Genomic DNA, 15,529 nt, shown 5'->3' with positions numbered 1-15,529 from the left:
TGCTGGAGAGTCTAGACCCGACACGAGGGGTGTGGGGGGCCTGCTGGAGAGTCTAGACCCGACACGAGGGGTGTGGGGGGGCTTGCTGGAGAGTCTAGACCCGACACGAGGGGTGTGTGGGGCTTGCTGGAGAGTCTAGACCCGACCTTTTCCAACTCGGACGCTTGTCCACGGCAAGCCTCACTCCGGCCTCACCCACTCCCCAAAGACCCTGCAGCGATCGTGCAGACCCCACAGCCAGCGCCCACAGGGACGCGGCGCACAAATGCCAACGGAACACGGACACCGTCAGGATTTTATGCCCAAATTATCCATTAAAAAATCCCCAACAGAAGATTCTCATTTCTTTTTGCTCTTTAAACGGCTATTCCCATTCTATTTTTTCCCAAATGGAGGCTCTTGCGGTTGAAAGTCTCACGTCTGTTTCCGCAGAGACCACCCCCGGTGGGGAGCGTCCAACACGGCGCTGGCGAGGTGGCTGCCGCCCGCCTACGAAGATGGCATCAGTGAGCCCCGGGGCTGGAACCCCCACCTCCTGTATGGTGGCTTCCCGCTGCCCCCGGTAGGTGTCCCCCCACCCCGGGACTTGGTCCCTGCGACGCTGCCAGACTGCCCCCACCCGGGAGGACGCCCGCGGCTGCGCCCAGGCTCCGGGCAGTAGGCTCAGAGCCCCGTGCTCTCCGTCCCCACAGGCCTGCGCCCAGGGCTTTGTGCCCAGCTCCCCGCCTCGGGGGCTGAGGGGCGGAGAGATGAGCGTCACCAGCAGTGACAGGGACAAGGCAGACTTAGATTAAGGCTCAGCTGACTCTCGGCTCTTCACAGTCATTTCAGTATTTGGGGGTTTGTTTTTGTTAAAGATTTACTCATTCTGGGGGGAAGAGTAGAGGGAGAGGATCCCATGCAGACTCCCCGCTGGTCCCGGAGCCCAGCATGGCCTTTGACAACACAACCCTGAGATCACGACCTGAGCTGAAACCGAGGCTCGGTTGCCTGATCACTGAGGCACCCAAGCGCCCCTTATTTTGGCGTTTTGATGTAAGTTCCTTTACCCGTAGGCAGAAGAGGAAGTCTAACCAAAGATACTTAAAAGTTAAGTAATTCACTCATTTATGCAAAATGATGGCTGCTGCTTTACGCCCAGAGGCAAATTACTTGCTAAGAAATCTCATATACAAGCCACTGATCAATTTGGCTAAAAAGTGGACATTTTGCTCTCAATTTGCCTATTTGCTTTCGTGATAAATCAGTCTGCTTGGTCTTATACTACGTATGACAGTGGAGTTCTCCAGAAAAACCATAGTGACAGTCTGTTCGGTGTGAGCACGCTCGGGGACCGGTACTCTGTCCCCTACCCCTGCCTCATACACACGCACAAGGACACTTTCTGGACAAATGCACAAGATACTCCTCACAGGTGTTACCTCCCCGCTCCCACGTAGGACAAATGGGGATGTGGACCTTTCACTTACATCCCCCCGTTTGATTTCTAAATGACATCTGAGACGATCAGCTTCCTGGGCCGTTCTCGCGGACGGCCGCCAAGCAGGACGACCGGTGCCCCTCGAGCTGGGAGCAGCGTCGGAGCTGGTGGCTGAGCCCCGGGGGAGGGCATGGGCCCCGGGGGAGGGCATGGGCCCCGGGGGAGGGCATGGGCCCCCCGGCTGCACTCGCCCCTGTCCCTTTCTGTAGGACGCTCTTGGCCTCCGTTTGTCCCTAACAGACATAGTAACACCTTCCCCATCCTGCCCAATGCCCCAAGGCTCTCTGGGCTCAGCATGAAGGGACAAGGATTCTGTAAACTCGTGTTTCCCAGAATCACGTGGCTACTTGCAACGACTGGTGCTCAGACATCATTAACGTGGGCTGCTGGGCTCCTGCACAAACTACTCCACGTCACCACCGTCCAGTTCCCAAGGAGAGGCGGGGCTCACTGGGCTGCCACCAGGCATGGGCAAGGCTGTGGGGGATCCCCTTCCCGGGCCCCCAGGCCCACATTCCCTCTGATGACAAGCAGGAGAGGCTCTCAGATTTTAGGAACCATGTGATTGCATTGGACCCACTTGGAACCTCAGAAGAGCCCCTGTGTCAAGGTCCTGACACTAATCACATCTGCAAACCTGTGGAGGCCTGAGAACAGCCTCACGCCCCTGGCCCCGCCCTCTGGATCATGGCCCTTATCACACCGATGGCTCCCCGTCCGTGAGCGGGCGCCCCGACCCGCGGTCTCCCCTGTGTCCTCCTTCTCTGCAGATACCCATCTCACATGACACGCTGGTCTCTCTTACAGGTCCGGGAGGTGACAAGACAAGTCATTCAGGTCCCCAACGAGGCTGTCACTGAGGACGAGCAGTATTCTGACCTCCTGGCGGCGTGGGGACAATACATCGACCACGACATTGCGTTCACCCCCCAGAGCACCAGCAAAGCTGCTTTTGGGGGAGGAGCTGACTGCCAGCTGACGTGTGAAAACCAAAACCCATGTTTTCCCATACAGGTAGAATTTTAAACCGTGTGACTATTTACTATGAAAGTAACAGATGTCATTCTAGAAATCAAACAGGGGAGTGTAAGGGAAGGTCCACCTCCCCATTCGTCCTGCGTGGGGGGCGGGGAGGTAACACCTGGGAGGAGTATCTTGTGCATTTGTCCAGAAATTGTCCTCGTGTGTGTGTGCACGCATGCTTGCACGCGCGTGTGTGTGTGTGCACGGGTGTGCACATGTGTGCGTGCTCTGACCCTTACAGCTGACGGGCCCTGCTGTGTGTGTCGTTCAGAACCTGTTGTAATTAGCCGACATCGCACCCTATTGTTAAGTGGACAGACATTCGACTTCTAAAGTCTGCGCGGTGACGCGTTAACCCGTTTGCTCGCTCACGAGCATTTAGGTTTCAAGCTTTGCTGTTTTCATGCTGACACAAATAGCGAAGCAAAGCATGCCTCCGGACGTGAGCCGCGGTGCCCCTGTGTCTGCCTGTCGGGCTGCAGAGCTAGAGGGCAGTGGACATGGCGGGTCCTGCAGAACGGGTCTCCCTAAATACAGTTCACATTTCCCCTCTCACCACGCTGACCCCAGCAGGAGCCCGTGGCACGCTAGGACTGAGGGCAGGGACAGGAGTGGACAGGTCAGAGATGCCCCCCAGGCTGATGACCGTGGCCAGCCTGGAACTTCCCGGGTGCCTGCAGAGGCTGTGACGGCCTCTCCCCTTTCCCACAGCTGCCCAGCAACGCCTCGGGGAGCGCTGGCGGCTCCTGTTTGCCGTTCTACCGATCCTCTGCTGCCTGTGGCACCGGGATGCAAGGCGCCTTCTTCGGGAACCTGAGCTCGGCCAACCCGCGACAGCAGATGAACGGGCTGACGTCTTTCCTGGACGCGTCCACGGTGTACGGCAGCTCCCCGGCCTTGGAGAAACAGCTGCGCAACTGGACAAGCCCCGAGGGGCTGCTCCGGGTCAACACGCGCCACCGGGATGCCGGCCGCGCCTACCTGCCCTTCGCACGGCCCACTGCCTGCGCGCCTGAGCCCGGCCCCCACGGGACGGTCACCGCGCCCTGCTTCCTGGCGGGGGACAGCCGAGCCAGCGAGGTGCCCGCTCTGACGGCCCTGCACACGCTGTGGCTGCGCGAGCACAACAGGCTGGCCTCGGCGCTCAAGGCTCTGAACGCGCACTGGAGCGCCCACACGGCCTACCAGGAGGCGCGCAAGGTGGTGGGCGCCCTGCACCAGGTGCGAGGGCCCGGGGCCCGGGGGTGCAGGGGGCGTGGGGGCGGGGTCAGAGCAGAACAAGGGGTCCCAGCATGCAGAAAGGGCGGGCGGGCTTCCGGGACACACGCCACAGTCTGGACGCGCCCCTGTGGGTCATGACCTCGCGTCCCAGGAGAGCACGCACAGAGCCGGTGAAGCAGGAATGGGGGGACCACACGGACGTGCGAATGGGGTTCGGTAGAGCTGGGGGACGGGAAACCGGTCCCTGTCTCAGACGGCCTGTCAGACCCGCTCCGAACTCCAGCAAGGTGGCTCCCGGGGTTCCCGGTTGGGGGTCTTACCCCTCCCCCGCCGTGGGGTCCTCCCGGCTGTGTCCCCCTGACGGCAGTGTGCTGGACCGGACGCGCACAGTGGACGCTCGGGAGTGTGTGCGGAGGGTGTGTGTACAGCCCAGTCCCCGCACACCGCAGGAGCCCCGCCCCCGTCTGCCCAGGACCAGCCACATTTCTCAGCTTCACTGTTCACTTTCAGATTCCCTGGAGTGTTTCTTCAGTCAATAGCTCCTATTCGGTGTTTTTTGCAAATATCTCGGAAACTTCAAAATGGCAAGAGGCTGTGTTTAGCGTTGACAAACCCTTGCGGGGAGGTGGGCTACGTCGGAGGGGTTCTCGCAAGGCCGTCCTCTTTCCTGCTTCTGTGCCCTGGATCTCTCCCGTCCTGGAAAGCCTCATGTCGCTGAAAGAAACATCGGCAGGTCAGAAGATGGAGAGCACGCCCGGTCCCACGGCCGCTGCCTCAGCTCTGAGCAGCCAGGCCCAGGGACACGTGGCCTGGCTTTAGCTCCCGTCCCCCTCCCCGCACCCGAAGCAGAGGCAAGCTGTCTGCCTCCTGACCCACAAAGTCCCACGACAGCCCTAATCTGTCCAACAGAGCCCCATGGTGCTCCCCACTAAAGCATTTGCCCCAACTTAGGCAGCTCATTCCCCCAGGTCCCCCCTGCCGAGGACAGACAGCCCTATATGGGCGTGTCCCCAGGGTCTCTGTCTCCACCGGTGCCCCTGTGGGTCAAGACAATGGGCCCTATGCCCCCTGGGACCCCACGTCAAGCTTCAGAGAAGGGAAGAGGGAAGCAGAGGTCATTGGAATCTCTTCCACTGGAATTTAAAGCTGTCTCGTGTTCCTGGCGGGGAAGAAGAAGGCCATTCCCTTGTGGGGACAAGAAGCAGAAGCGGAGCCCTGCCCACGCTGGGCAGCAAGGGCCACACTGAGCTCCCATGCAGGGAAGGCTGTGAACACGTCTGGGGTCTGGGCTGAGGGCCGGGTTCTGCGTGACTAAGTCGTCCCTACTCCATACCCATCAGTGGCCCAGGTGCTTCTCACTCATCCCTGAACCAGCTCAGGGATGACCTGTCAGACAAGGAGCACTGGACCAGCCTCCGGACCCCTGAGCTGAAAGCGGGCTCCGTGGTAGCCCGGGGCTCTGTGCGTCCACCGTTCTGCCGGCTCGGAGGCTCCACGGCCGCTCCGCGCTGTGCCCGCGAAGCGCAAATCAGAAAACACGTCCCGCTTGGAAGGGACCTGTTCTGAGGGTGCAGGTGGGAGCTTTCTTCCAGCGACCGGAGAAGGAGCAGCTTACCCGCTGTGCAGAGAAGCTACAAGCAAAGACCTTGATGTTCTCGACAGGCCTGTCCTGTCGGCTTTTACCTCATCGGACCCACTTATCGACCCAAATCCTTTAATCCTGGAAGAATCTGATGCTGATTTTTACAGGAAAGAATGACTGGTAAACCTGCCAGCAGAGCCCTTGTCCCTGACCCTGCGGGGGGCACTGAACAGAAACCCCAGGACGAGGGTGGGTGCCCTTGTTGCCACTGACGGGACTCCTCGGAGGCATGGGCCCTGGAATCAGAGACCCAGGCCGCCCACATCTGTGCCCCGGGGGGCCTTAGACTCAAGTAGCCTCCCGGGCGGCCACAGCCCCACCCCCGTCCCTCAAAGGGCCACCATCTGGCTCGCAGAACTCCCAAGGACCAGAACAAATGGACCAGCACCTTTCTGAGAAGTCACTCGGAGGCCCTAGCGCAGGGCGGGGCGACGACAGAGAGCCGATCCCGTCAGCAGACTGCGGGGTCCTGCCGTCATGAAAGATGCTCGCTACGGCCCGTGGGTCACACCCGTTCTGTCCCTTTAGAGAGCACGCTGTATCTTCCAGGCTGAGACCAAACCAGGACAAGGCCTCGTTCACAAAACCCAGGCCTGGTCTGGGCTCCTGTGAGACCCCCGCCAGCCCCTTTCCTTCCTGTCTGTTGTGGCGAGCTCACGAGCTGGCAGACGCGTGTCAGGGAAGAAGGAGCAGCGTAGGATCCCAACGTGACTTTCTTCCAGAGCCAGGCGGAGGGTGGGTGCCCTTCAATGGGGGGCGTTTCCGCACAGCTTCTGGGGAGGGTCCTCAGCATGCACGGACCCACCGGGTAACAAATCCATCTGCCGTACGGAGACCACACAACAGACCCAACAGAGAAAACTGTATGTTTTCTACTCTCACAAAAACTCCGTGAAAAAGGCTTTTCCAGAAAAGGAAGCCAGATCAGAGCGGCCACCAAGCTCCCCACGCACCAGAGTCGCACAGCCACCGAGTCGGAGGGCAGGGGGGCTTGGAACTCCCGGGTCGGGACCTGGGCCTCCACGGCTCAGGCTCCTTGAAGCGCCCGGATCCCCGACTCCTGAGCTCAGGCGTTGCTGGTGCCCGCAGTGAAGGGGGCGAGGAGGTTGGGGAGGGGTGCAGCGTGGCAGCCAGTCCTGTGTGGTGCACCCCAAGCTTTACGTGCCCTGCCCTGCCCTGGGGGTGTTCGGGGGTGTCGCTGACATACCCTCCAAGCCCCGTAAGTCTCAGAGCTGTGAGGGTGCTCCTGGGATCCATTCACCTGCTCACCTGTTCCCTGACCCTGACGGCGTGTCCTTCCCGGGACAACTCTGGCCCCAGTGGATGTGCAGGAGAAAGTCCTTCCCTGTCACTGGACATGGCCCAAGTCTGGAACGTGGGCCCTGCTGCCAGTCTCCCCTGCTCAGATGCTCTCCTCTTTTCCTCTCTCCCTAGATCATCACCATGCGGGATTATGTCCCCAAAGTCCTGGGCCCCGAGGCCTTCCTGAAGTACGTGGGCCCTTATGAGGGCTACGACCCTGCCGTGGACCCCACCGTGTCCAATGTGTTTTCCACGGCTGCCTTCCGCTTTGGCCACGCCACCGTGCACCCCCTGGTGAGGCGGCTGGACGCCCACTTCCAGGAGCCCCCGGGCCTCCCCCCGCTGCGGCTGCAGGACGCCTTCTTCAGTCCCTGGAGGCTCCTCAAGGAAGGTGCGTCTCCCTTCGCACCAGGGCTCGGCCTCCCTCCCTTGGCTGCCCTGGACCACGCCCCCCGACCTTGTTTATCATGGCCCTGGGCCACCCCTGTTTTTGCTCTGGGGGTCCCCAGAGGCCAGACAGTCATGATAAAGGACCCATGTGATCAGGGTGGGAGGGAACCGAGAGGTGGGCTTCTCCATAAAGGGTCCTGTGGAGCAGGCTGGTCCTTAGAGGTGAGGGGAGCAGGTGCCCCAACCGAACCCCCTCTGTTCAGCCCCCCCGCCTGTTAGACTCCAGCTTCCGCCTCCTGCAGGCGTCCACAGCGGGAAACAACACGGAGGCTTCAGGACTGCCACGCTCCTTCTCTGGGTTCCCTTCGGACCTGAGGCCTGCCCCCGTGCCTGCTGGTCAGTCCCCGGGAACCCAGACAGGTGCTCACCCACCCCCACGGCAGAACCCCAGCAGCACTCAGAAATCCTCAGACTCACGTAAAGTGAAGTCGTGACCCTACATTCGTGATCTTGAAGGGTTTTCCATTAAGAACAAGCAGAGTTCCACCAGGACCCATGGGATGACCGCCTCTTGTCCCTGATGTTTTCCAGGGGGTTTGGACCCCCTGGTGAGGGGCCTCCTGGCGAGACCAGCCAAGCGGCAGGTGCCGGAGCCGCTGATGAACGAGGAGCTGACGGAGAGGCTGTTCGTGCTGGGCAGCTCGGGCGGGCTGGACCTGGCGTCCATCAACCTGCAGCGGGGCCGGGACCACGGCCTGCCAGGTGCGCCCTCCCTGCCCCTCCCTGCTCCCTTCCCGCCTGGGCTGCGGGGCGGCCCCTCAGAGCCTCTTCTATCAGCAGCCGTGTCTCTGATCCCCGGCCACCTTCCAGAGCTCTGGTCCGTCCACGGGGAGCCCGATCAGTGTTGCTTGGAGGACAGGGACCATGGGGTGGGGCGGGAGCAGTTCCCGAACAGGAGAGGTGGTGGTCTGGCCTGGCGCGTATTGGGAAGTTAGACGACCCGCTGTCCCGCCCATCTGACCCTCTCACTGCCCCCAGGCCGGCACACTCCTCCAGCTGCTTCGGGATTATGTCCCTAAAGTCCTGGGCCCCGAGGCGGTCTCTCACCAGTGGTCCCATCCCTTGGCCACTCTGGGAGCGGGAACCTTCTTCTCAGGCCGGTTCCCGCTCCTCCTCCCACTTGCTGTGCCCAGTCCAACCCGATCCCCTCCATCTGTCCCAACACTCCCCACCACTCCTGGAGGCCAGCCCTCACGCCCTGCCCCCGTGGCCTTTCCTCCTGGGGCCCCCATGGTTCAGCTGTCTGGACTGCTCTGCTAGCCGCGCAAGGCCCCTGCCGGCTGGTCCACGAGTACAGATCTGCCTGTCGCCTGGGGCGCTGCTCCAGGTCAGGGCGCACCCGCACACGCCCCTCTCATGGACCCACCCGGGGAGCCGGGTGGTCGGTCAGGAAACGTGCTGCTCTGGCCTCCCCCTCAAAGCCCCAGGAGGTCAAATCCTGGCCACTGAACAATACAGTGTCTCCCTACTGTGTCTGTGAGCAAGCTCTCCCGTAAGACCCGACCGTGGTGCTGGAACATTCCGGCACATTCCGTTCTGCTGGGCACGAGGTGGTGGGGTGGTTTCTGCAGGCTACAATGCGTGGAGGGAGTTCTGCGGCCTGCCCAGACCGCAGACGCGGGCCGACCTGCGCACCGCCCTGGCCAACGCCAGCATCGCGGGCCGGATAATGGACCTGTACGGGCACCCCGACAACATCGACGTCTGGCTGGGCGGCCTGGCCGAGACCTTCCTGCCCCAGGCGCGCACGGGTCCGCTGTTCGCGTGCCTCATCGGGAGACAGATGAAGGCCCTGAGGGACGGAGACCGGTAGGTGCCTCAGCTGGGCACGTCCGTGGCCCCCAGCCCATGCCGGCCCCAGCACAGCTGTCGTGGGCCCTCACGCAGCCCGGCTGTCTCTGTGGGGCCGTGAGCCTGGGTCTCGTGCCTGAGCAGCCGGAACGTAGTGACGCCCAGAAAGCCCCTCCACATGCTCTTTCACAGGTCTGCCGAGTCGGGCAGGGGCGCTGACCGAGGAAGGAGGCCCAGGCCCAGAGACGGCGTCCGAGCGCGGGGCGGGTTTGCTGCCCTTCTGTCGGCGTGGCCCTGCCACTGTCCCGCGAAGGCCCCCAAGGGAGTCAGGGAGCCAGGCCCTCATTCCCGGACCAGGGGTCCGGAGGGAGGGGTCTGGGAGCACTCGGTCACGGACGACAGCACAGGACACGCTGTCCGACCCGATGGGAGGTGCCCTCAGCCGCGGGCTCTCCTCTCCTGTGCAGGTTCTGGTGGGAGAGCAGCGGGGTGTTCACCGAGGCCCAGCGGCGCGAGCTGGCGAGACATTCCCTGTCCCGGGTCATCTGTGACAACACGGGCCTCCCCAGCGTGCCTGCTGATGCCTTCCTAACCGGGAGATTCCCGCGGGACTTTGAGGCGTGCGAGAACATTCCGGGTCTGGACCTGGACGTGTGGAGGGAGCCCCCGCCTCAAGGTGAGGTGAAGCACTTTTTCGATTAGGTTGTAGCATGTGGGTCTTAAGCCACAAGGCAGGCCCAAGGGGGAGGCGAGCTGCCCCACGTCTGCACCGCAGCCGGGACCCCCGAGTGGGGGCGGGCAGGTGTGTGGACGAGCACGTGGGTGTCGGGGCACAGGGCTTCCGCCGGGCCTCCGTGACGCTGTCCGCAGAGACACACCCAGTGTGAGCAGCCATTGCCCACTAGACTGCAGGAAGACGGCCCTGGCTGGAAGTGGGGGAAGGCGAGAAAGTGGGCGAGGTGAAGGAAGGCAGGCAGATGGGGAGGTGAGGGGAGGAGGTGGTGGGTTAAAAAGGGGGTGAGAGGGGTGAAGGGGTGAGGGGTGAGGGGATGAGTGGGTGAGGGGTGAGGGGTGCAGGCCCTGAGGGTTGTGAGCAGGAGGAAGGCGCGTGGTGCCGAGCACTGTGTTGGGCGAGGACGGCGCCCAGAGGGGTCGGCTCAGGGCAGGGACTGACGCGGAGGGGGAGGCTCCCCCCATGGCCGCTGCCGCCCATCGTGTGCAGCCTGGACGGACCCAGGGGACGTGGGGTCCCTGAGACTGGAGGCCGCGGAGATGGGGAGGGGACCAGGAGCAAACGCCGGTGGGTCTGTCGCCGTCTGGTGCAGGTGACGCATGTGGCCTTCCCGACGGCGTGGACAACGGGGACGTCACGCTCTGTGGAGAGACTGGACGGCGCGTGCTCGTGTTCTCCTGCCGGCACGGGTTCCAGCTGCAGGGCCGGGAGCAGGTGGCCTGTGCTCCCCGCGGCCTGCTCCGGCCACCCGTGTGCCGAGGTCAGTGGCTTCTCAGACGCCGGCTTTACTGACTTTCCCCCAGATCTGCAGTTTGCAAACAGGAAGTAGAACGAGTGTCGTCAGGAGAAGGGGCCAGCGGGTGTCGTCCTCTTCCCCGGAGCTGTGCTGGCTCCGAACACGGCGTCCCCCCAGGCCGACGTGCCCCACAGGCCTTGTGCCAGATAACGAAGCACCGAGACAGTCGCGTCCCAGTGTGGCCATCGGGGTGACGCCGGCGGGAAGGGGACGCATTAGTGACCCATGGGAAGAGCTTCCAGAGCCGCCTCCTCCGATGAAGCCCAAGAGAAGGGTTTCTGCTCGGACGGGCCGGAACAGGCTTGTCCCAGCCGCGTCCTCATCCCCACATGCGTCTGAGTGTGGCCATGCGGCCAGCGCGAGGGCGAGTGGGAGCCTCCAGGGTCCGCCCCGGGGGCCCTGTGCCCCATTCCGCTGGTTAGAACGGTGTCGGGGGCTGGGGGCGCTCAGGTGATGGGCCCGGGACCCCAAGTCACTCCTCCGGAGAAGCTGGCAGAGGGACACCCCCCAGGGGCCAGACCCTGAGGTTGGGTTCCTGGTGAGAGTGGCCGGGACTCCCGCAGGAAGGACCCAGGACTAGAATGCGTGACCCCGAGAGGGGGCAGGAGGTGGAGGCCAGTGAAGCGTGCTGGGGGCTGGAAGCGTGCCTGACTCGCAGGCCCACGGGCCACAACCACGGCCACGGCTGTCTGTCGGCAGAGCCTGGTGTCCGGCACGGAGCCGCGCGCAGCTGGGCACAAGGGGGAGAGACGAGCTCATGCCGAGGCTTCCACGGAGGACGATGACGACTGTCTGGGGACAGGCGTTGGTAACAGCTGCACGAACGTCGCAACACGCCCAGTTACACACAGTTCCGACAGGCAGTTTCTTCTCCAGAACAAGAACCACGTCTCAGTTTCGGGTGTCGGGACGGTCCTGTCCTGGGAGGGCGGCCGCGCTCCCTGCTTCTGGCTCAGTCCTGCAGGAAGGTGGACAGAGACCGTGAGCCCCGGGCCCGTGAGGGCGAGTCCCGTGTACCTGTCAGGCTCGAGGCAGCATCTCGCGGCGGCCCGGGTCTCCGGCTGCAGAACCGGGTCCAGGGAGTCCCCGATGGTAGCCGATGGCCCAGGAACAGCGGGGTCAGAGCCTGCCAGTCGGGGGACGTGGTGCCAAACACACACAACCACACAGGGAAACCTTTGCACCCAGATTTGCACCAGCAGGCCGGGAGCGGCTGGGCCGGCAAGCACCCTGCGCCTCGTCAGCCATGAGGACAGGGAGACCTGCCAGAGAGCTCTCAGCAGATTCGCCTTCCGGAAAGTTCACCACGCAGAACCCCGCATGCTGTGTGCCTCACACCCTTTTTGCCTAAACCCATTCGACATGTTGATTAAGGCTGTTCTCAGTATTTGTGACCCCAGAGCTCGATTCCTCACGTCCCTTCTCAGCCGACCCATCACGCCGTTCTTCTTCCTTACCCCGCAAACCAACAACCACTCCCCCACCAAGTGGGCCACAAAAGACCAGGTGCCTGGCACATGCCTGGCTCATACTGACCGCTAGCCGTGAGCCTTCTGAGCCTCACGGCTGCTCCTGGGGTGACGGGGTGACGCTGGCGGATGGCTGGGGCGCAGCCTGCCACGTGGGCACGGTTCCTGGCTTATAGGGGTTCTGGCAACAGAGAAGCAGCTCTGGGTTCCCTAGCACGCCCAAGTCAGGACCTGCACGGCTACCAAGACCTGGTTGGGCGGGTCGGGCCTGGGAAGGCCTGGGAAGGCTGACCCACTCTTGCTGGACCTCATTCCCCGCTGGCCGTGACCCGGTCCGTGATCCCGCGCGCCTGGCCTGGACCACCTCAGCGGCTTCCCAGTCTGCCTCCCAAACCCACGGTCTCTGTGACTTCGCGTCATTCCTCGGACACAGGATGGCCCAAGAGTGTGTGATGGTCGTGTCATCCAACATATGCTCAGGGACCCGAAAAATATGTCTGTTGACACTAAGACCTCCTGTGTTTCCTGGAATTGCCCAGAAAAGAAACGTTTTATCTGAAGGAAAATGGACTCAGTGAGTCACCAGGAAATGCCTCAGGAATCCAGCAAAGGGTCCCAGGCTTCAGGCAGAAGGAGACGTGAGGGCAGCACCCCTTCCTCACTGGCGGCCCACCCATGGGCACCGGCTCACCGGGCCTGGGAGCCTCAGCTCCAACTCCACACTGGGCAGCCTGTGCTCTCCTGTGGGCCAGGGCCAAGGGTCGTGGGATCATGGCCTGAGGCCTCACACGCCCTCTGAGGGTGAGCTGTCCAGTTGGAAGAGTCCGTGTGGACGCACAGACCCAGCCCTGCCCTGGCCACCCCCTCCCACCCAGCCCTGTCCCACACCAGGCCACATCCCACTCGAGGGGGAGGATGCCTCCCGGAGAGGCTCTGGCCCCACGTGGAACGAGGCCCAGCTGCCCAGTGTGCCCAGCTCGCCGTGAGCTGCCGGGGCCTCACGACACAACCCGCCCACGCCCCAGTCACCTCCGCTCGCGCAGGAGCACTTGGCACAGAGCTTGAACGGACGTGAGCCGCAGCCCGGGTGGGACGGGACCGGCTTCAGTGCGGGCGGGTGTCCCCACAGGACCCGGCCACACCATGCAGCATGGTCACAGCGCGGCTGTGGGCCGAGCTGACCTCAGAGAGCACCCACTGACGGCAAGAAAGCGGGTGCTCCGGGACGGACGTGGCCCAAGAGGGACATGGCTGCCAGGGTACTGGGGGTTCTCGATTCTCTTGCCGTGGAGCAGGGAGTGGACAGGAGCCTCCAGGGTGAGGGCCGCAGCGGGGGACGGGGAGGACAGGGACACGGCCTGACCTCCATGTGGTCTGTGCAGATGTCAATGAATGTGAAGACGTGACAGCCCCTCCCTGCCACCCATCGGCCCGGTGCAGGAACACCAAGGGCGGCTTCAGCTGTGAGTGCACAGACCCCTACGTGCTGGCGGAGGACGGGACGACGTGCGTAGGTAAGAGTTCCCTCCTCGTGCGTCCTCCGCGGGAGGGGAGGGCAGGTCGGCCGTACACCTTACGGGTGGCCGCAGGGTCGTCCTCCCAGCGGCATTATGCCCGTGACCACGCGTGTCCCGCCACCGTCTTGTGCGGCTGGGCGTGGGCTATGCTTCCCGGCAGGTCTCCTGACTCCTCGCACCCATGAGCGCTCATCTGAGAAATGGCTTCCCCGGGTAGTCGCGGGCAGAAGCAAGCCCCTCGGGACCAGGCTGGCCGCAGCCCTGGGCAGGGGGGCTCGCTAACCCCTCCCTCTCCCCAGACTCTGGGAGGCTCCCGAAGGCGTCCTGGGTCTCCATCGCCTTGGGCGCCCTGCTGGTTGGCGGCCTGGCAGGTCTCACCTGGACGGTGGTTTGCAGGTGGTAAGTCCTCCCCCCAAAGCCCAGAGGCCGTCTCCTCCCCTATGGCGAGGCTGGTGAGTTCCAGAAGCCAGTGCAGGTGCCCCGAAGCCCTGCAGCCCCGGAGCGACTTTGTACAAAGCTCCGACTTCTGGCTCTGATGCCTTCAGCAGTGAAGGTGGAAGAGCCCGCACACCTCGGGGCGTCCGCGGCCGGCGGCTGGAGACTCGGGGCGGGGGCTTGGTAGTGGCAGTGGGTTGCCAGGGATACTCCCGTTAGGGGCCGAAATTGTCCCCAGATGTCTGGGGGAGTAGAGGTCCCCCCGGATAAAACAGGCTCGTCAGCGGCCCCGCCCCCCGCGCAGACTCCTGCAAATAGGGAACTTGATTGACGCAAAGCTGGACCTTTACGGCAGAACCGGCCACATGGTGGGGCCTTGGAGTGGATCTGGGCGTCTCTTCGGGACGTGGGTCTGCACTGTCCTCCCGCCTCCTGACCAGCAGCTCCAAGGACTCGAGCTCGGAGTCTTGCTCAGCCTTCCCAGCGGCATAAACTGTGACGCCAGTGCTGGCCCCGTCTGCCCAGGGCCGGCCCACAGCCCACCACCCTGCGTCTACCGCGACACGCCACGGAGCTCGGTGGTGCCCTCGCCACGGCCCCGTCCCCCCGCCCCTCTGCAGCAGCAAGGTTGCTGCACGTAAACCCAGAACCCTGGTGGTCAGCTGTCACCGCCAGGAGGTCACCATCACGTTCCGAGGTGTCCCCAGCCACGGCCGGCCACAGCCTGGCCCCTCTCTGAGCCCCTGGGAGCAGCGGCTCTGGGACGGGACGGCTGTGCTCCTCCTGCCCAGGCGTCCCGTCGCAGGAGTAAGTCCAACACCCACTTCCTGTAAACTCCAAGACCACCCTGCCCCCACTTCGTCACCCGACACGTGGTTTTCTCTGCCTGGTAAATGGTATTTAAGTGACACACTTTTAACAGACTTGTGATTTCTGGCAGAACCAATGAACACCACAGTTCAGACGGGAATTCCTTCAATGTACCAGCTAAGGGGAACGCGCAATGGCCGTGTGTCTCACGGGCTTGGTGAATCCAGCCGTGATGTCGTTAAACTCTCCCTTCGATCACATGAGGTCTTTGTTACGGGCTGAAACATGTCCCCCAAATTCACATGTTGGAGACCCGACCTCTGGGACCCTGGCATGTGGCTGTATTTGGAAGCAGTGTCATTGGGGACATAACGAGTTGAGAGAAGGTTGTGTCAGAGTAGGTGTCCCCGGTCCAACAGGACTGCTGTCCTCGCAGGAAGGGGGAATAGGGACAGGCGGGGACACACACAGAGCGAAGGCTGGGTGAAGATCAGGGCAGAGACCGGGGGAACACGTCTACCGGCCAAGGGTCCCCAGCAAATCCCACAAAACCTCAGAAGGAGTAGCCCTGCCGGCATTATGACCCCACACATCCACACTGCAGGAAGGGGCGAGAACAGGTTTCCATGGCCAAGCCCGTGGGGCCGTGGCACGGTGTTACTGATGCCCCAGGAATCGCACACAGCAGTGCTGGGGCGTCTGCTGGTGGAAGGGGTCACCTGCCTGCACCGGGAAGAGCTACAGCAGCATCGAGACCCGGGCTCTGTCGGGTCTGGGGCCTGGCCTTGGCCACTGTGCCCCTGGCCTCCTCCCAGGTTGCTTTGGCACCGAGTGTGATTACACCGTCAGGACCGTCACAG

At 63.1% G+C, this 15,529-nt stretch overlaps 1 protein-coding gene across 1 annotated transcript in view; it reads left to right on the top strand.

Moving 5' to 3' along the window:
* Positions 1 to 15,529, top strand: part of LOC111154148 (thyroid peroxidase) — a 49,605-nt gene that overhangs the window by 18,231 nt on the left and 15,845 nt on the right. The window contains exons 5-14 of the mRNA XM_022513563.1: positions 433 to 562; positions 2,288 to 2,494; positions 3,215 to 3,724; positions 6,801 to 7,059; positions 7,650 to 7,820; positions 8,690 to 8,927; positions 9,377 to 9,585; positions 10,235 to 10,402; positions 13,290 to 13,421; positions 13,724 to 13,823. Coding sequence (XP_022369271.1) covers positions 433 to 562; positions 2,288 to 2,494; positions 3,215 to 3,724; positions 6,801 to 7,059; positions 7,650 to 7,820; positions 8,690 to 8,927; positions 9,377 to 9,585; positions 10,235 to 10,402; positions 13,290 to 13,421; positions 13,724 to 13,823 — 2,124 coding nt within the window. The remainder of the gene's footprint in view (positions 1 to 432; positions 563 to 2,287; positions 2,495 to 3,214; positions 3,725 to 6,800; positions 7,060 to 7,649; positions 7,821 to 8,689; positions 8,928 to 9,376; positions 9,586 to 10,234; positions 10,403 to 13,289; positions 13,422 to 13,723; positions 13,824 to 15,529) is intronic.

Source organism: Enhydra lutris, unplaced genomic scaffold, assembly GCF_002288905.1.
Source record: "Enhydra lutris kenyoni isolate GAN:26980312 unplaced genomic scaffold, ASM228890v2 scaffoldscaffold35, whole genome shotgun sequence".
Taxonomy (NCBI): Eukaryota; Metazoa; Chordata; class Mammalia; order Carnivora; family Mustelidae; genus Enhydra; species Enhydra lutris.
This window is presented reverse-complemented; position numbering and strand designations above follow the sequence as displayed.